The sequence below is a fragment of the Mauremys mutica genome, chromosome 1 (assembly GCF_020497125.1).
Source record: "Mauremys mutica isolate MM-2020 ecotype Southern chromosome 1, ASM2049712v1, whole genome shotgun sequence".
NCBI classification, from domain to species: Eukaryota; Metazoa; Chordata; order Testudines; family Geoemydidae; genus Mauremys; species Mauremys mutica.
In genome coordinates this window covers 31174084-31194274 of record NC_059072.1, presented here as the reverse complement: position 1 = coordinate 31194274, position 20191 = coordinate 31174084, and the positions used below count along the sequence as shown (strand labels likewise).

General features: G+C 43.7%; 1 protein-coding gene across 8 annotated transcripts in view; it reads right to left on the bottom strand.

Moving 5' to 3' along the window:
• CPNE8 (copine 8) overlaps positions 1 to 20191 on the bottom strand; it is a 230181-nt gene that overhangs the window by 98414 nt on the left and 111576 nt on the right. For 6 of the 8 annotated variants that reach the window (XM_045030442.1, XM_045030450.1, XM_045030427.1 and 3 more), the window contains exons 9-11: positions 19081 to 19185; positions 12560 to 12601; positions 11245 to 11320 (exon numbers count right to left, since the gene is read on the bottom strand). In XM_045030442.1, the coding sequence (XP_044886377.1) occupies positions 11245 to 11320; positions 12560 to 12601; positions 19081 to 19185 (223 nt within the window). Of the gene's footprint in view, positions 1 to 913; positions 932 to 9622; positions 9817 to 11244; positions 11321 to 12559; positions 12602 to 19080; positions 19186 to 20191 lie in introns of those variants that run through there. The other 2 variants (XM_045030458.1, XM_045030468.1) reach the window with 2 other exon arrangements.

The window sequence follows — 20191 nt, the reverse complement described above, 5'->3', positions numbered from 1 at the left end:
GAGCAATGGAGGAGCTTAGAACATAAGAATGGCAATACCTGATCAGATCAATGGTCCATCTAACTCAGTTTTCTGTCTTCGGACAGTGGCTAGTGCCAGATGCTTCAGAGGGAGTTAACAGAACGGGGAAATGTATTGAGTGATCCATTTCATCATCCAATCTGAGCTTCTAGCAGTCACAGATTTAGGGACACACAGAGCAGGCAGTTGTACTCCTGACCATCTTGACTACTAGCTACTGATGGACCTATACTCCATGAACTCATCTAATTTTTTTTTTGAACTCCAGTTACGCTTTTGACCTTCACAACATGTCCTAGCAACAAGTTAAACAGGCTGATTGTGCATTGTGTAAAGAAATACTTCCTTTTGTTTGTTTTAAACATACTGCATATTAATTTCACTGAGTCCCCCCTGGTTCTTGTGTTATGTGAAAGGGTAAATAACACTTCCCTATTCACTTTCTCCACACCATTCATGATTTTATAGACCTCTACCATAATCCCTCTTTAGTCATCTCTTTTCTAAACTGAACAGTCCCAGTCTTTTTAATCTTTCCTCATATAGAAGCTGTTCTATGCCCCTAATAATTTTTGTTGTCCTTCTCTGTCCTTTTCCAATTCTAATATGTTTTTTGAGATGGGGTGACCAGAACTGCATGAAGTATGCCAGGTGTGGGTGTACCATGGATTTACGTAGTGGCATATTTTCTGTCTTATTAGCTGTCCCTTTCCTAATGGTTCCTAACATACTGTTGGCTTTTTATCGTACTGCTGCTTCACATAGAGCAGATGTTTTCAGAGAACTATTCACAATGATTCCAAGATCTCTTTATTGAGCGGTAATAGCTAATTTAGACCCCATCACTTTGTATGTATAGTTGGGATTATGTTTTTGAATGTGCTTTGCTTACCTGTTGATGTCTCCAGGCCTGAAGAGATGGACCCTGAGGAACTGTGAGAGGAGTGAGGGATGATCCCCTGGCAAGGATACTCACAGTGGAGAGGCTGTGGAGATTTCCACTGTGAAGAGCAGGGTTGCATTCAAGTTGGAAGGGCTGAGGTGGCTGTCCTAGTTCAATGAGAGGAGAGGGCTGTGCTAGAGAGCTGCAGCATGGTGAGGAACACCAGGGCTGTACGTTGCATGCACTATTGGGACTATGGTGGGGAATTTTGGATTATGGTTGTGGGACTTTTCTTATGATTTATGTGCACAGAACTGTTGTAATAAATTAACCCCACAAGGGCTATTTGCCCTCACAAAGACTCTTCGGATTATTTCCCGTGAAACTGAAGTAGGAAAACTGAGCCAGATTCACTTGTCATGCTGTGGCCTGCCGCAAGAGGGTGCTCCTGGCAGGACTGCCCTAGACACCCTTATTGAAGAGGGGTCATGCTAAAATTTAACCTAATAGGCTATGCGATGCCAAATACAAGTGAAAGACAGAGTGGATTGGGACAGGTGCTCCTAACTGATGGTGTGGACTCTGTTTAAAGAATCCTAGCTGCCATTTGACCTTCCTCTTGCAGTGTTTAAAGACAGAACTGATCAGATTCAATTGGGAGTCTTTTTCTTCTCAGTGAAATCACTGATAGGCTGGTTTAGCTGGATGAGCCTTAGACCTGGTGTGGGGACAGTACTGCAGTCAAAGGTAATGCAGAGGAAGCAGCACTGGTTCCCCTCTACCCAGTGAAATTACTAAAAGCTGAAATCATTAAGTACTGGGAGCTAAGTGATGGAACCTCAGAACACTGCATTGCAGCTAAAGGAAGTGGCAAGCAAAGGCAGCAGCAATGTTAGCAAGCAGAGGCAGCAACAGTGATCAGTACCAGCAGAGATCAACTGCAGAGGTATCACTCAATCAATCCTCCTTCCCAGGAGCAGGAATTAAACCCACCTGACTGCATCCTTGGATTTTGAGATGTTGGTGACCATGGACAACCAACAGTGGGTGCAGCAGACAGCAAAGGGAATAGCATGTTAAAGGGACATTCATCTGTCAAGACTTTCACACCACAAGATGGGAAACTGAGGCAAAGAATTACTGTGCAAGATAGTGCGAGGTGGACATTTACTTATTGTTTGCATACTTATGAATCACTGTTGTGGTGTTTTGGCAAATTAATGCTGTGTTCCCTCTCCTTTTAACAGAAGTTTTCTTTTGTTATATACTGTGACAGGGTCAGGCCAGATGGCTACAGGAGAGTGATAGAAGGCAGATATATTAGCCCCAGGTTAAGCAGGTCCCTTTTCCTTGGGTAAGGTAATAGGGGCAGTTCTGGAACAATCAGGAACTTGCTGGAACCAATTAAGAAGCTGCTAGAATCAATTAAGACAGACAGGCTAATCAGGGCACCTGATTTAAAAAGGATCTCACTTCAATCAGTGAGAGGTGCACAAGGAGCTGAGAGTGAGAAGGCATGCTGCTGGAGGACTGAGGAGTACAAATGCTATCTGGCATCAGGAAGAAGGTCCCATGGTGAGGATACAGAAGGTGTTGGGAGGAGGCCATGGGGAAAGTAGCCCAGGGAGTTGTAGCTGTCAAACAGGTGTTACATGAAACACTGCAGATAGCTGTGATCCACAGGGCCCTGGGCTGGAACCCAGAGTAGAGGGTGGGCCCTGGTTCCCCTCATCCCCCCAACTCCCTATTGGATACAGGAGGAGTTGACCTGGACAGTGGGTCCCACCAGAGGGGAAGGTCCCTGGCCTAACCCCCGACCCACTAGGTGGGTCAGCAGAGACTCTGGGGATTGTTTTCCTCCCTTTCCCCATGCTGGCCAGTGATGAGATTAGCTGAGTGAACAGGAGGTTTGAGCCACTAGCAAAAGTGACCAAACTGAGGGCTGCCGTGAATCTCTGAGGCAAGCAAATCCGCCAATAAGCACAGAGGAGGAACTTTGTCACAATACAGATTCAGTGCTTGCAAGTTGGGAAGTATTATGTAATACTCGCTTACACAAACACAGAGATTTATTAGGACGCAGCACGTACCAACTCCAGCACACACAGGCCAGACTGAATCTCTTGCTAACCCTCTACGTCAGATCAACAACATAACATACAAGACAACTTCACGCTAAGATAAAGACATAGAACCATCTACTGATAGAGGTGCTGTCTACACTAATCGTTACAACTCCCTCCCTCCAGTTAAATAAGAATTTAAATAGTAACTCCTAAAAATCCAGGCAGTTTGCGATTTATGCAGGTTTCTGTGTTCATCTGCTCACTTGAGTCCTGTATTCTGTCATGGACATATTGCTTACAGTTGGATCTAGATATCTGTGAGTGCAAGTTTCATGCCCTCTAGGTTAGACCTGTCTCTTGTAGATTGAGATCCTGAGAACACCCTGGCAATTTCTCCTGCACAACCGGTCTCCTATTACAAGCCACAGGAGCCAGCTGGAGTATGTCCAAATCCTTCTCTGCATCCTTTTGGAATGGCTGTTGAGCATCCACAGTGTTTGTCCTCCCCTTTCTTTCAATGAATCAGAATGCCAGTTCTTGATGCAGTAACAAATGGATGAGGCTCTTGCTTTTTGTATTGGCAAATACAAGTTGTTTAGTTTCTCCATCACTGAGGTCCCCTCCACTAAGAGGTCAATTGGGGATTTTTTTCTAGGCTGTTTTTTCCAGTTGCATGGCCACATCTTCTTTCCTGAATGGGCACATATTTTCCCATTTTTCTGGCATCTGGTATCTGGCATGCTTACTTCTGGCCTATCTGTTCCTCCGCCTTCTGGAATTCTGTCCTCAGGTCACTTATGTAATACCACATCACCTACCTGTGCGGGTGCAGGGCTTTGCCAGTTTTTGCTGCCTGAACATCACGTCACAGGAAATCATGGGTTTGCAGAGTCCAAAATCTCATAAGGAGAGTAATGGATAATTGAATCACCGCTGATGTTGGTATGCCAAGACAACAAAGGTGACTTTGTAACCCAATCTTGTTGGTCTTCACTGACTAAGACTTTAAGCAGAGAACCAAATATGTGGTTTATTCTCTCCACTTCCCCATTATTCACAGAGTGGGCAACAGTAGTCCACAGGTTGGTTATCTGGAGATGTCGACAAACCTCGCATAACTACTATGATTCAAATTCCTTCCACAATCAGTGTAGAAGCAGCTTAGTGGACCAAACTGCAACACTACATGTTTCATCAATGCATTCATAACCCTCTCAGTCCTTTTATGCTTCAGGAGTTGCACCACCACATACTTTGAAAAAGTGTGATGCACCACCAGCAAATACTGATTTCCAGCAGGTGTTTCTGGCCTTTCAAGTCAATCTGTATGAACTCCCAGAGCTTAGTATGTTGGAGCATTTCCCCTAAAGGAGCTCTGCCTGTTCTTGCTGGTGTTTTCCTTTGTTGACAAATAAGTACCTAGTCCTTAACATCTGCAGCTATGCCTTACCAAAAAAATCTGTCGGATACTGGGAGAATACCAAGGCCAACCAGAGCTGGAGGGCCCACATCCTGAGTCTGTCGCAATGAACCACATACTTGCACGCCAACATATGACCCAGGAGTTGGAGGCACGCTCTGGTGGTCATCACAGGGAACCTTGTGACCATGCCAATGAGCTCCCTTACGGTTTTGAATCTGTCCAGGAGGAGGGAGGCTCTGGCTGACGTCACATCCAGAATCGCCCCCAATGAACTCTATGCGCTACACCAGTACCGATGTGGACTTGGTGTTGTTTACCAATAGCCCCAGTGTGGTGCACGTGGACAGGAGGAGTGTTACGTGATCCTGTACCTGTGACCTGGAGCCGCCCCTGACCAGCCAGTCGTTGAGGTAGGGAAAGATCTGGACCGCCCCCACACCCTGACACCTGAGGTAGGCCGCTACCACAGACATACACTTTGTGAAGACTCTGGGAGCCATGGATAGGCCAAACGGGAGCACAGTGAACTGGTAGTGCTCCTGCCCTACCGTGAAGCCGAGGAAACGCCTGTGGCCCTCAAATATATGAATGTGGAAGTACGCGTCCTGTAGATGGAGGGCGGCGTGCCAGTCTCTGGGATCCAGGGAGGGGACGATGGAGACCAGAGAGATCATGCGAAACTTGAACTTGGAGATATTTAAGAATAGGTTAGGTAAATGTCTATTAGGGATGGTCTAGACAGTATTTGGTCCTGCCATGAGGGCAGGGGACTGGACTCAATGACCTCTCGAGATCCCTTCCAGTCCTAGAGTCTATGAATCTATGAACTTTACCATGTACTGGTTCAGGCCTTGCTGGTCCAGGATGGGCCTGAGCCCCTCTTTGGCCTTCGGGATAAGAAAATAGCAGGAGTGCCATCCCTTGAGTCTTAACTCCGCTGGCACCACCTCCACTGCTCCTTAGACAAGGAGCTGCCTCACCTCCTGCTCAAGTAAGCTCTCGTGAAAGGGGTCCCTGAAGAGGGATGGGGATGGAGTGGGAGAGCCACCCGGCCAGTGCTGAAGCCGAGAGAACATTGAAGAGGGAGTCTGAGGGTTCTTCCACCTCCTCAGCTTATAGGTTGAGGCTTGATGCCAACCTTTTCAACAGTTCCTGGTGGGCTTTTGTGTCCTCCTATAAGACAGGCAGAGGAGGGGCCATGATTGCCTCATTGGGAAGGATGAGAATAGGTGTGCCACAAGTCCCATTACTTGGTCCCCTTCTGAGTGCAGGACTGGGGATGAGTGCTCCACTGACTCTTCTCTGGGAGGCTGAGAGAGTGAGGCTGATGGTCTTTCCGAGGCTCCAGCCACCAAGCGAGCCACCACCAGAGGCTGTGTTGGGGCCCTCGGGGCCCATTGGTACCATGGTGCTGGCCAGCGAGCCTGGTGCAACTATACCTGCTGTGGCACCATTGGAGCGGGCTGTCCTGCCTGATTTGCCCGGCCCACTGATTGTCGACTTTCAAGAGAGGCCGGGCTGGCTTACAATCGACTGCTATCCCAGGACAGGGATGAGTGGCAGCAGCGGGAGCGGTGCTGAACACGAGACAGTGATCCCGGCATGGAGGAACAGGAGTACAGTCTATAGCGGCTGCTCCATAAATGGCTCCAACGGGAGGATCGGCAACGGCGGGGTGCCGGAGATCAACACTTGGGGCTGTGGGAACAATGCTGTGGCAGGGACCTCGAACAAGACAAAGAGTGGGAATGGCATTGACGTCCGTACCACGAGGGGCTATGATAGCGTCTCAAAGATAATGACCTCCAGTGCAATCCGTCCCGGTCTTGGCGGGGCCTGCTCTCATCGTAAGGTCTACGGTCCCTCGAGGCGAAGCAGTGCCTGAAACCCCTATTGGTCAGTATTCAGCCAGACAATCCGGTGGGGGTCGATGGGGACCAGCGCAAGCTGTGCACAGGGTGGTCACTGAGCAGAGAACGGCATCGGGAATCTTCCTTCGACCGTGAGCGGTACCATCCAGACAGTGACTGTGTGGGTCCGCATGGCGGCTTGCCTCTGAACCAGGGAGCTATTGACGGTAGTGCTACCAGTACCAGTAAAGAAATAATGTCTCGAGCTGCCTGGAGTGCCTCTGTCATGGAGGGCACCCGAATGTGGCCACTGGTGTCCGGGGAAGTCAGCTCGGAGTAGGCTGGGCTACTCCGCTCAACTTGAGTTGGAGGCTACGAGGCCGATGGGGACTGAGAGCTAGCCAACACGGGTCTAGTCTCTCTCGCAGCCTTGTTCCGGTGCCTTGGCGGAGAAGACATCTTCACCTTTTTAGAGTGTCCCGTGGACAGAGAGCGGTGCCGACTGGTGGAGGGCACCGTTGGGTCGCCATGCACCGATGCTGCGGTGCTCGGTGCCGACTCTGAGTGGTGCAGCAGTGTCAGGGTCAGGGCCGATTCCATTAAAATGGCTTGGAGCCAAATGTCCCGACCCTTCTTGGTCCAAGATTTGACAGATCTGCAAATCTTGCTGCAGTCGCTTTCCCCTTGACAGGGTAAACAGTCCGCGTGCTGGTCACTCACAGACATAGGCCGTTGGCAAGTGTCACACGACTTAAAGCCCGGAGCATGCCCCAACCCGGGCACACTTAACTAATAGAGTGTGTGAGTGTAACTACGGGCACTACTAACAAACAAAGTCCAAAGAGGGAAAGCTACAGCAGAGCTGGAGCAGAGCATTTCCAAGGCACCTTCCCTGGCAGCAAGAAGGAAGTGAGGGTGGGGGGAATGCACAGCGCCCTTTATACCGCGCCATGGCAGCACCACTCCAAGGGCCACTAGAGGCACTCCCCTACGGGTACTGTTAAGGGGAAAACTTCCAGCACCGGTGCATGTGGCGAGCACGCCCACCTATTGTGGAATGCACATGAGCAATCACTCGAAGAACCTCTCTTCAGGGGAGGAGATTGGATGTGAATCCTGGGAAGTGTTATGAACTTCAAAGGACTATACTAAACAATGTCCCAGACAAGAATAGACTTTTGGGACAAACAGTGTCAAATGGTTTACCTCGGTACTCCGTAGGGGAAGGTGAATACAAATTCTCCATATCTGATTATGTAAAAATCCAGCCTTTTGAAGCTACACCCTGAGGAGAGTATCAGAGGGGTAGCCGTGTTAGTCTGGATCTGTAAAAGCAGCAAAGAATCCTGTGGCGCCTTATAGACTAACAGACGTTTGGGAGCATGAGCTTTCGTGGGTGAATACCCACTTCGTCGGATGCAAGTAGTGGAAATTTCCAGGGGCAGGTATATATATGCAAGCAAGAAGCAAGCTAGAGATAATGAGGTTAGTTCAATCAGGGAGGATGAGGCCCTGTTCCAGCAGTTGAGGTGTGAAAAGCAAGGGAGGAGAAACTGGTTCTGTAGTTGGCAAGCCATTCACAATCTTTGTTTAATCCTGAGCTGATGGTGTCAAATTTGCAGATGAACTGAAGCTCAGCAGTTTCTCTTTGAAGTCTGGTCCTGAAGTTTTTTTGCTGCAGGATGGCCACCTTAAGATCTGCTATTGTGTGGCCAGGGAGATTGAAGTGTTCTCCTACAGGTTTTTGTATATTGCCATTCCTAATATCTGATTTGTGTCCATTTATCCTTTTCCGTAGAGATTGTCCAGTTTGGCCGATGTACATAGCAGAGGGGCATTGCTGGCATATGATGGCGTATATAACATTGGTGGACGTGCAGGTGAATGAACCGGTGATGGTGTGGCTGATCTGGTTAGGTCCTGTGATGGTGTCGCTGGTGTAGATATGTGGGCAGAGTTGGCATTGAGGTTTGTTGCATGGATTTGTTCCTGAGCTAGAGTTACTATGGTGTGGTGTGCAGTTACTGGTGAGAATATGCTTCAGGTTGGCAAGTTGTCTGTGGGCGAGGATTGGCCTGCCACCCAAGGCCTGTGAAAGTGTGGGATCATTGTCCAGGATGGGTTGTAGATCCCTGATGATGCGTTGGAGGGGTTTGAGCTGGGGACTGTATGTGATGGCCAGTGGAGTCCTGTTGGTTTCTTTCTTGGGTTTGTCTTGCAGTAGGAGGCTTCTGGGTACACGTCTGGCTCTATTGATCTGTTTTCTTATTTCCTCGTGCGGGTACTGTAGTTTTGAGAATGCTTGGTGGAGATTTTGTAGGTGTTGGTCTCTGTCTGAGGGGTTAGAGCAGATGCGGTTGTACCTCAGTGCTTGGCTGTAGACAATGGATCTTGTGGTGTGCCCGGGATGGAAGCTGGAGGCATGAAGGGAGGCATAGCGGTCGGTAGGTTTTCGGTATAGGGTGGTGTTAAATGTGACCATTGCTTATTTGCACCATGGTGTCTAGGAAGTGGACCTCTCGTGTAGATTGGTTCAGGCTCAGGTTGATGGTGGGGTGGAAGCTGTTGAAATCGTGGTGGAATTTTTCCAGAGAGTCTCCTTCCCATGGGTCCAGATGATGAAGATGTCATCAATGTAGCGTAGGTAGAGAAGGGGCGTGAGTGGACGGGAGCTGAGGAAGCGTTGTTCCAGGTCGGCCATAAAAATATTGGCATATTGTGGGGCCATGCGGGTGCCCATAGCGGTGCCACTGATCTGGAGATATATATTGTCATCAAATTTGAAATAGTTGTGTGTGAGGATAAAGGCACAGAGCTCAGCAACCAGTTGTGCTGTGGCATCATCAGGGATACTGTACCTGACAGCTTGTATTCCATTTGTGTGTGGGATGTTTGTGTAGAGAGCCTCTACATCCATAGTGGCTAGGATGCTGTTTTCTGGAAGGTCACCAATGCACTGTAGTTTCCTCAGGAAATCAGTGGTGTCACGGAGATAGCTGGGAGTGCTGGTGGCATAGGATCTGAGTAGAGAGTCCACATATCCAGACAGTCCTTCAGTGAGGAGAGGATCACTGTCTGCCATAACAGTTCCTGGAACATGAAGTTCAAAGGCCCAAGCTGTATAAATGAAAGACTGAACAATTCATGGGCGTGCTAGTTCTGACCTAAGGCTGTTGTGAACTTGCAACCACAGAAAAAACCCTTTGAGAGGCTTGAAGGACTGATGCCTATCAGAGGCCTTGTTGGAGTTGGGGCAGACACTGGCCTGTTTAGGCAATCTGGGTTGCTGGGAATACCACAGTGTAGGCAGGGAACCATGCTGCCTGGAAAAACACTCTAGTCAGAAAGGAGAGAGGGGGAAAGGTCTCCATCTAAGAGAAGTGATGAGCCAGGAGCCTAAAGTAGCAGCCCTTGATAGACTACAGAGAGGAATACAGGTGCAGCTGCCCTGAATTGTGACATACATCACCTGCTTTTGGGCTCCTGACTCTCCCCTTCTACACAGTTTTGCTTCCACTTCTCTGGGGGAGTTAGCTTGTGCTTCTGTGTCCTCCTCATACTTGCCCCCCACTCCTAAGAGGAAAGCAGGGAGGTAATGAGGGAAATGAGCAGGTTTAAAACAAATAAAAGGAAGTTCTTCTTCACACAGCGCACAGTCAACCTGTGGAACTCCTTGCCTGAGGAGGTTGTGAAGGCTAGGACTATAACAGGGTTTAAAAGAGAACTGGATAAATTCATGGAGGTTAAGTCCATAAATGGCTATTAGCCAGGATGGGTAAGGAAGGGTGTCCCTAGCCTCTGTTTGTCAGGCAGGAGACAGATCACTTGATCATTACCTGTTCGGTTCACTCCCTCTGGGGCACCTGGCATTGGTCACTGTCGATATACAGGATACTGGGCTCGATGGACCTTTGGTCTGACCCAGTATGGCTATTCTTATGTTCTTAAATGTCACATATAGAGCGGCAAAAAACTTGGCACCTCTGGGGTGATCCCACTGACACCACTGTCCATGCTTGCCCTTCTCCAAGACCTTGTAAGTTTCAAGAAGGAAATCAGCAATTACTATGTGGAATGACACTAAAAGGTTTTTTCCTCTCTGTGGTTATCAATACCACAGAAACAGGAAAGGCAACTGCTGCTCACATGTACAGTGGCACTGCGCAGCCACATATCAAAGAGAAACTAAGTTCTGCCTTCACAGTCTAACAAACCATGAGAAGAGAGTCCTGGCATCATAAGGTATACACCAGATGCCTGCTGAATGTGGTTCTGACTGGCTCCAGGAGGACAAATACCACCCAAGTTCAAAGAAGAGAATGGCCCTTTTATACATAAGGGAAACCAGCCTTTACCATACGTTGATAGAATATATTTACTGATTTTAATTATCTTCCTGTGGTATAATGAACATTTTCCTTTTTAATAAATTGGAGCAGGTCATGTGGTTATGACTACTGATGTTAGGAAACCAACACGTCATCTGACAAATCTAGTCTGAGGCCTGATTAAACTTTTTAAAAGAAACCTTTTACAATTTAGCTTCATAGCTGCTACAGAGACAAAATAAATCCAGTGATACATTATGAAATGAAACACTAAGCAAAGATTACAAGGTTACAAGTGTTTCTTTTTCTTTTAACTGCTTACTTTGGCACTTTAGGTGACCTCTGTTTGCTATATGCACACTGTTTAAAACAGCTTTGTGTAGAAATAAAAAAAACAAGTATTCTGAGAAAGAAGAGCTATAGACCAAAAGATTATTTTTTGTTAATTTTTTCAAAATATCACTGAAGATACTGCTTGCCTAAAGAACATATGCTTTTAAACTTATTTCTGAAACAATCCTTTTTGACCCAGAATGTCTGTTTTCCCCCTTTATAAAGGCTTGGATTCTGATAGTAACCCTGCACATTGACCAATTTGACAAGCAAGCATTGAAAGTTCTCAACTTTATCCATTTCCTCAAGATCAATAAAAAGAAAAGTTCAAAATATTTACCTCATATACATTGAACTGTGATTGCCCTCTAGACAATTCCCTATAACTTGTTGTGAATTCTCCAATGAAATCATGGCTAGGAAAAAAAAAAAGTTTTCAAACCAACACATACACAATATAAACTACTTTTCCATTAATTACAAAAATAATCTAAAGTGAAGTAGAGCTGACACATGAATAGACGTGAGAAAAGCGATGATAGCAAAAGATTTATTATTCTGTTGACTTAAATATAATGTATGTTCATTACTCTTCCCTCAAAATCATAATTATAGATTTGATTAAATCCATCTGATAGCTTATGTTAACTGTACCCAACACAGAATGAAGAACTAGATTGCAAATTTACAACCAGCACTGAATAAAGACTGTGCACCGTGAACAGAACCTGAAAGGAATGGTCAACAGTCCTCTATTCTCTCTCTGGCTCCTCACCTGCACCATGACAGAGTGCGAGTGTGTGTCTGAGAGAGAAGCGTGTTGGGTGGGAAGGGGAAGGAAGTAATTTGCAATTGGGAGAAGTCAGTCCTGAACTATGCTGATTTGTGCACTGGAGGGGAAGAGCCAAGGCTCTACTCACTCCTTTTACCTGTCCGCCTACCTGCTTGGGAGGGGAAAAAGAGTGGCTCTGCAGATACTGCTCACCCCCCTGTGCTAGAATCCACTGATCACATAGTTCGTACAGCAGATTAAGGGAATGCTTTGTGGGGGGACAGACCTCAGTATTGAAGCAAAAATTATATTAATAAAATTATTATAACTAACTTCTTAAAAGTTTTTACAAACTTGTTTTCACCTTTATTGAATATAACTACAAAAATGTTATAGCCAAAATGCTTGAAAATATGACAATACACACGTTTAGCTAATTATGTTACAAAATGTTAAAGCTAATCAAAACATTCCAAAAAGGTTTCTGCTTCTAGCTCTCAAGAACAAGCAAACAAATCATGTAAACACTTTAGGAAGGAACCTGATTGTAAGGGTTGTGTTATCAAAGCAATAAATCTAGAGGTAAAGTGGACCTATAATACCCAATATTGCAAAGTCCAAGCAGCTCTCATACCTTTATTGAGCTTTGGAAATTATGCAACGATTGGGCCTTTTCTACAATAATCTAAAAAGGATATTAGTTTAAACAAGGAAGTAATTATGTGGAACTATACTCCTTTCTTGATACACATACAAAATAGCTATTGACATTTTATGCATATCTAATTCTTATTAAAGAACAATTAACCTCTAAGATTGATTTTAAAATACACAACATTTTCACAATCCAATTTTAGTGATCTGTAATACAGAAGTATCTTACCTTCCATCTCTATCCCAATCATACACCTCTATTTTAATCGTTCTGCAAAAAAAAAAAAAAAAGTTTTTAAAATGCAAGTTTTCACTAAACACCATGCTTAATATTTGAAAACAAAATATGCTAATGAAAATGAACTCTGTTTTCAAAGATTAATTTTCCTTTAAAAGCAGGAAGCTCAGACAGTTTGGCTGTTTGCTCAGTTTAAGTAGAAAATACTTTCTTGAGCGATTTAGTTATGATTTCCCATTATTTAACATTTTTAGCCATCTAGCACCCTACAAAAAACATTTTATACCAGCTAAGATTTAATACTAAATTCATTTTAGTCCAAGTAATTTTCTTCAAATAAAAAAAGAGTTAATGAAAATAAAATTAAAATTTCATTAAAGACAAAGTTATTCTTTTTACATGGGATTTATGGGATCATTTCCACAGAATATGCCTCAGGTGCAAGCACAAAACAAATTAGAAGATTTAGGAGTGTACATTCCTTTCTAATACCGTCTCTCAGATATTGATAATGCAGAAAGTTCAACAGTGGGGTGCTCCAGAGTTCCAGCTAGGATTAGTGTTATTTAATATGTCTTTTAATGATCCGGAAAAGGGAATGGATAGTGGGCAGGCAAAATTTGATGAAGAGAAAAAAGTTATTTAGGTTAGTCAAAAAACTAGAGAAGACCGAGGAACTTCAGAGGGACAATGCACATTGGAAGTAATCATATGAACTACCTTACACATTTCTTGGTTCTTAACTGAAAGTAACTAGTCAGGAAAAAGACCTGTCACTGGGGACAGCTCAATGAAAGCCTCCACTAAACATACTGCAGTGGTCAAGAGATAGACTGTGCCAGCAGAGAAAAGAAAACCCTTGCCCCTTTAAGGAACGCATCACTCTTTTGCCCCCCTGTTCCTCATGGGCTTGGGGGGGGCCTCTCTGACGGATTAAGCAAGAATAGGAGGAAGTGGCATAATCCTACTGGTACTTACACACTCAAGGGGCAGGTTTATAAACACTTCCCCCTATCCAAACTGCTATTCTGCACCCAGGACCAACACATCCCTCCTCTTTGGGACTAGAGTAGGACCAGGTTTGCCCTTTGGCATCTGGGATAGAATTACCAAGTTGGCATGGGTGCTGTGGGTATTTTCACCTTCTTTTCAGCAGCTCAGGGACCCAGTGGATAGATTAGATTGTAAAACTTATGTTGTCATAACACAGCAGGTACCCAGTGCAGGTGCTTGCACAATAGGGGTCTGGTTCCCTGATAAACAGGAACGGAAGCAGATTAGAAGAAGGCATCTCCTTAAGATGGGGAATAGAGTATTGGCGTCTAAATCTGGTACAGTGAGGAGACAAATCTTTTTTCCTCAGACCATCATCTTTCATGTGAGGAGAGGGCACTGGGATCCCAGCTGGAGGGCATAAGCGCCCTAAAAATGGGGGCTGAAAGGATACAAGGGGGAGTAGGGGACAAGAGTGTGAGCTTAGCGAGTTTGGGGGAGAGGCAGCCAGCTCCAAGCTGGGGAAGGAGGGCCCCAGGGGTTCCTGCCTACTCTCAGGCCCAGTCAAGCCCCTCCTAGTTCCACTCCCTGCTCCCTGGCCTGATCCCGGGCCCTGTAGCAGCCACTTCAGCCCACCTGGGTCCTGCTCTCACCTCCAAGCCGATGCCCCTCGCCCCTAGCATGAGAGAGTTTATTTCCATTGCAGGGGTGCTAACACACCTGTTCTGTTGGCACTGGTCCCAGGAACAGTGTGGGGACCAAGTTAAAGGTGTGTGTGGAGGTTGAAGACAGCCCCCCTCCCTCAGGTAGAACAGGAAGGATGACAGTAGATGAGTTATAACTAGATGGTTTCCCAGATGTGTTACTTAATAAAGTTACAGCCTAGTTAAACCATGTTCTTGGTATCTTGCCTTTTTTTCTGTGGTGTCTGGGACAACATTAGGATACATAAATGTAATGTAAACATGATGCTATTGTAATAAATCAACAGAATGCACACACCAGGATTACCATGTTCAGAACTGGTCACTGCATCTCAAAAGAGTTATAACAAAAACAGAAGGGATTTAGAGTCAGGTGACAAAATAACTGGAGACCTGGAAAGATTTTCATGAGAGAAACTGAAAACTCTGGAACTGTTATAAAGGGAGAATATGACAGAATGAATGGCATGCAGAAGGTAAACCAAATGCTCCATTTACCATTTCTTATAATTAAGGCAAAGATTCTGTCACGCATATTTTTAGTAAAAGTCACGGACAGTTCACAGACAATAAAGAAAAATTCACAGAAGCCCATGACCTATCCATGACTTTTACTAAAAATATGCATGACAAAATGAGGAGCTGCAGACTCCCCACATCAACCAGGGGGAATGGCTCAGAGGTGCAGGGTCCCCCCACTGCCCGCAGCGGGGCACACCCGCCACCCACGGTGGCTGGGACTTCCCAGGAGACCCGCTGCCTGCAGCGGCAAGGAGTTTGGGGTCCCCATGCCACCTCGGAGGTCCGGCTCCAGGAGTGGCGGAGAACCCTACAGCTCCCAGGTGCTGGGGACTCAAGTCCCTGAGGTCTCTGAAAGTCACAGATTCCGTGACTGCCGTGACCTCCATGACAAAATCATTGCCCTACTTATAATACAAGGACCAGGGGACATTCAATGTAATTGAAAAAGTTAGCAAATTTTAAACCAAGAGGAAAAACTTCTTTATACAACACATAATTAAGTTGTGGACTTACTGCCACCAGATATTCCGGCTGAAACCTTTCTAGGACTAAAAACAGAATTGGACATTTACATGGATAATGGCTATATCCATGAATGTTAGAATAAAAAAAAATAAGGATCGACAACTACCCACTAATTGAGAATATTAGGAAGAAACTCCTATTAGGGATGGGTTATTCCTTAATTGTATCCTAGAGAGTATCTTGTACCTCCTTCTGAAGAATATAGTATTGGCTACTGTTTGACATAGGATATTGGATTAGTTTATCAATCAGATCCAGTATAGCAATTCTTATATTGCTATGTATTTCTTAATATTATTTATGCATGCATCCAACATGCACAACCTAGACAATATTCTCTTTATATTTTAGGAAATTATACCCTAAATTGCTAAACTATTAGCTGCTTATCCATCCATAAGACAGTCTTCAGCATCAGAGAGAGCAGCAAATACTGAATGATAACAAATGAAAAATGGTTTCCCTACCTCCCACTCTTTATGGGTGATTGATAGACATATTTAGAAATTGGGAGAAAATTCTCCTGCTTCAAGGTGTCACTGCTGCTAGTGTATACAGTATTGAGGAAAATGGCTTTCCTAGAACTAACAGACCTTGTTAACATCAAACATCACTACTGATACGTAACAAAAACACCAGGAGATTGTATCTTCTCAGAAAAAACATTTACGGGAAGAGGAACATTCTGTTTTCTGAAAAGCTCCAGTACCGAATGGACTCTATTTACATCAATGAAGTGAACTAGGGACATAAGAAAATATACCTACTGATTTTCCTCCTTCTTTTAAAACACATTAGATTACTTAATTTTAGTCCTCAGACTACTGGTTTGATGTTCTTTCCTGGAAAGGAACTTTTTCTTGGAGGTATGCTTCACAAATAGCTGAATGAATTGAAGAAATCAGTGCTTTGGGAGCTGTTTTGCCTCTCTGATCTCTTGCAAAAGAGGCAATGAGGGGATGAGGTGGTCTGAATAATCTCTCTCACTTCCAAGTAAAATTTAAGGACTTAGACCGCATAATTTAATATACAATTAAAAAAAACACATATTTCACGTTCATGGAGAAGGAAGTGAAGGATGCCTCCTGATTGGTGTGAAAGTTACTCTTTAGAATGAAGATGGAAACATCTCCAAAGACTAGTTTGTCTCACTGGTGAAAAATTATGAAAATTAAAATTGGCACTGGAAAGGGAAATGATAAACTAACAGGGGTATAAAATGTAGCACATCACAAGGAGGCTGTTATTCTAGCTATTTGCTGCTTGACTTCAAGATTTGTGAGGAGTGCTAGTTACTTAGCCAAACACACCTTGACACTTGAGCCACAAATCATGCCACAGTGATAGATAGCTGAAAACTGTCATGGTAAATCAGTTCATGAGACAAAAGATTGTCTATGTGGCCACCAGGGCTTCTCCATAGTCCAAAGTGTCAGTTCAACAAACCAGACACTTGGGAGACCAACTTGGTGCAATTTTCTTAGCAACTTGGGAATAAGGGTTAAGAGAGAAGGTATGGGTAATGTTGGGATTTTTACAAAAACAACAGATAACTTGTATGCACCTTCTAATGTGGTACCGTTGATCTGCTGTAGAATAGTTACCACTTTGCAATTGTGGCAAATAGCCAAATTTCCCATGAGTTCTCTACCCCCTACAAATTAGATAATATATGTGGAAAAAAGGCTCCTCCATTGCTTAGGGTACATGGTAGAAAGACTCAGCCAGTCCGTAGCAATATTTATTTTCCCAGCTATATGAATGACTGAGTGCCAAAAGTTTCTTTTCCTGCCCATTTCAGGATGGGCAACTCTTCTTTGAGCAGGGCTACATACTCTCCCCAAAGCATTCCATAATGAGAAGGCTAGCTGTTGATCTTCAATTTTATACATTTCACATGAGATGTTCAAGAGATATTTAAATGTGTCTTCAAAACCTATAGATTCTGAAAGTTCACACTGGTGTACAACTGCTATTATATACCAAAAGGATTTCATTTAAGTATCTTGTATTCTAAAACATATTTTTTCATTTTGGATTTTTCACTCTGAGAAAACAGGTCATTCTTTCCCTGACATGAATGAGGCGTGATGGGGGAGATCTTCAGAAAGTTGGAATTTGGATGTATTATGATAGATTTGTAAGACTGATAAAATCTGAAAATGTTTTTTTGCTTTTTTAAGCATTACTAGATTAACTAATTCATTACAGGAATGTGTATAGTCTTCAACATCATTGAGCATAATATCTTGAAAGAGTTCAAAGTAGCACTGGCTAGAAAATCAGTAGGTATAATGGCACTACCCGAACATCAACATCTTTAGTGAGAAAAGATGCATTTAGATCTGCCTTCAAGGCCTTGTCACCTGTATTCAAACATATACCTCCTTAAAAGTGCTTTTCTCTTCCTGTCTGACAGGTCAGATGAAGCTATTCGCTATAAGTGAATATACAATTTCTTAGAGCCCTCTGAAATATGGGAATTCATAAAGAGTTTCATAAGGAAATTCAAAAATTCCACTTATCCTGGAGGAGCATTTCATAATTTATTAAACACCTTTGTCAGCTAAGATTTATTGTCCAGGCCCTTTTCAAACACAATTGATCCTTTTTGTCCGCTGGCTTGGAACATATGGGGACAATTCTTTCATTTTTGTAATCATTGGGAAAACTTTTTCCTTTATTATAGAAAGTAATGCAATATAGTGAGACGAGAGCCTTGAACTCTACTCTGCTTGTGTCCTCAATATTAAAAACACCCAGGAAAGTGTCCTCTTTGTATCCTTTAGGAGAGAAAGGCTTGCTAGGCTTATTATCATGAAAGTGTGATTCTCAACTCTTGGTGAATGAGAATGCTTCTTGCTCTTATGCTGCTTAGTACTGACTACTTGGAGTAGGCTGAGTGACAGATTGCTGTGTACATTTTTGGTGTCCTTTGAGGCCTGGATGAGATGTCCCAACAGCTCCAGATACAAGGGTGAGACAAGGAAGCAGGGCCACGATAAATGGGCTGAGAGGGGCCAGTTGCAATTGTAGCAATGTCTCAGTACACCTAGAAAACACTGGTGGTAACAATGAGAGGTAGTCAACATGTAGAGTTAAACCTTTTTTTTCTTGTGGGTCCTGTCAGAATTTAATGTGGAATATGTCTATTTGTAAGAAGTTTTGGACTTGCCAAACATTTCTAGACTCTGTGCATGGTTGGGTCTTGAGCTGGTCTGACTCCTCTATACTTCAGGCACACAGGTCCTTATGTATGTGGCAGCTGGACACTGCAGACAAAAATCATTTGATAAAATACCTTATTTTTCCTGTGACTTTTTCCCAGAATCCTCTGATGTACAAGTTCCACCCCTGAGGAAAGTAGTGCATCAGTATTTGCTTCTCACTGAAGCAGAGCAGAAACTAGTTTCTGTGCACAGTAGTAGCAGTGACTTCTTTTGATGGAGAGAGGATTATTTACTAGTTTGAATTACTCATGATACTTGCTGCATGATTAATACTTTTGCCTTGTTCATTTATGTGAAATGCCTATTTCTTGTGACTTTTATCTCCTACCTAAAAGGAACTTTGCTCACATCTAAGTAAAGGATTCAGATAAATATTTTTTTTAATTTTAACAATGTTTTGAACAAATTTTACGTCTAAAATGAAGAATAACCCAACCAAAAAATTCAGAAGCAGCAATGCTTACAGAAGTTATTCACACAAGAATTTGTAAGTTAAAAGAAAATGACCTCTGCATATAGAACTCACTCTTTATCTTACCTGTCATAGTCTCCGTTACACAGCGCTCTGACAGAGATCTTGAATGCCTGCCACACTGGATTTAATGTATTTTTTACAACTTCTGTCTTATGACAGATTGTAAAACTGGAAAGAAAAAAAAATATTTTTTTCACTTTTGAATGATCAAATGTGGAGTCACAAATATGCAGAAGTAGCCAATAATCTCTTTATTGCTCTACCGCAGTATTCAAAGAATTTAATTCTAAAGCTAGTATGTCCAAATACAATCTAAAACAGAAGCATGACAAAGTGTAGGACTAGGAAGATTTTACCTAACTGGAAAAGGGCAGATTTTAGAATTTATAAACTTGCAGTTGTGCCAGTTCATGACTGCTGTGTTCATTTTAACAGTGGTATTTGGTTCTATAAATGTTGGAATTCATAGAAGGTGAGCTGGGTCCTTGTTACTCTTTGACTGCTTGCACATGGAAAAACTCTTGAGCTATTTTTCTGGACTTGGACAGACCTACTTCAGAGAAACCAACAGGACCCTTCTAATGGATGGCCTAGCTCTAGAAAAATGTAGATGGAACTGTTTTTTTTATGCGGATCATTTTTCCTGAATCATGTGATTCTACACATCCAGAAAAAGTTTCATGTATGTGGCCACTGACAGCCATTGGAGACTAGGCAGAGAGCTTTCTTTTAGAAAGTTCAAACCTTGAAACTACATTCACTGAAGGACAGCAAGTTTTAGTAATATGTCCCTTATCTGAGAACAGCTGCAGGTTACATAAATTGAAACAAACAGAAGGAACTGCACAGAAATAGGACACTTAAAATGTTGAACCGACCCAGAAGCTGGTTAAAAAGAACAGAGTGCAATTGACTTTAAAACTCGTTTCACAGCTTGCATCACTTTGTTTTATCTTCTGTATGGATAGGAAATGTCTGCACAGATTGATTTGGAAGGAAATCCCAGGTGGACTATTCTGTGCATTGGGATCATAAAATTTTTGGTGGAATACACAACGACTGTGGCCCCAGGAACCAGAACAGAATTTGGATCTGGGTGTTCTACAAGTTTTCTTCTCAGGCCAGCTAATCATACCAGTAGAGAACCACAATCCTCAATCCTTCTCTCAGAAAA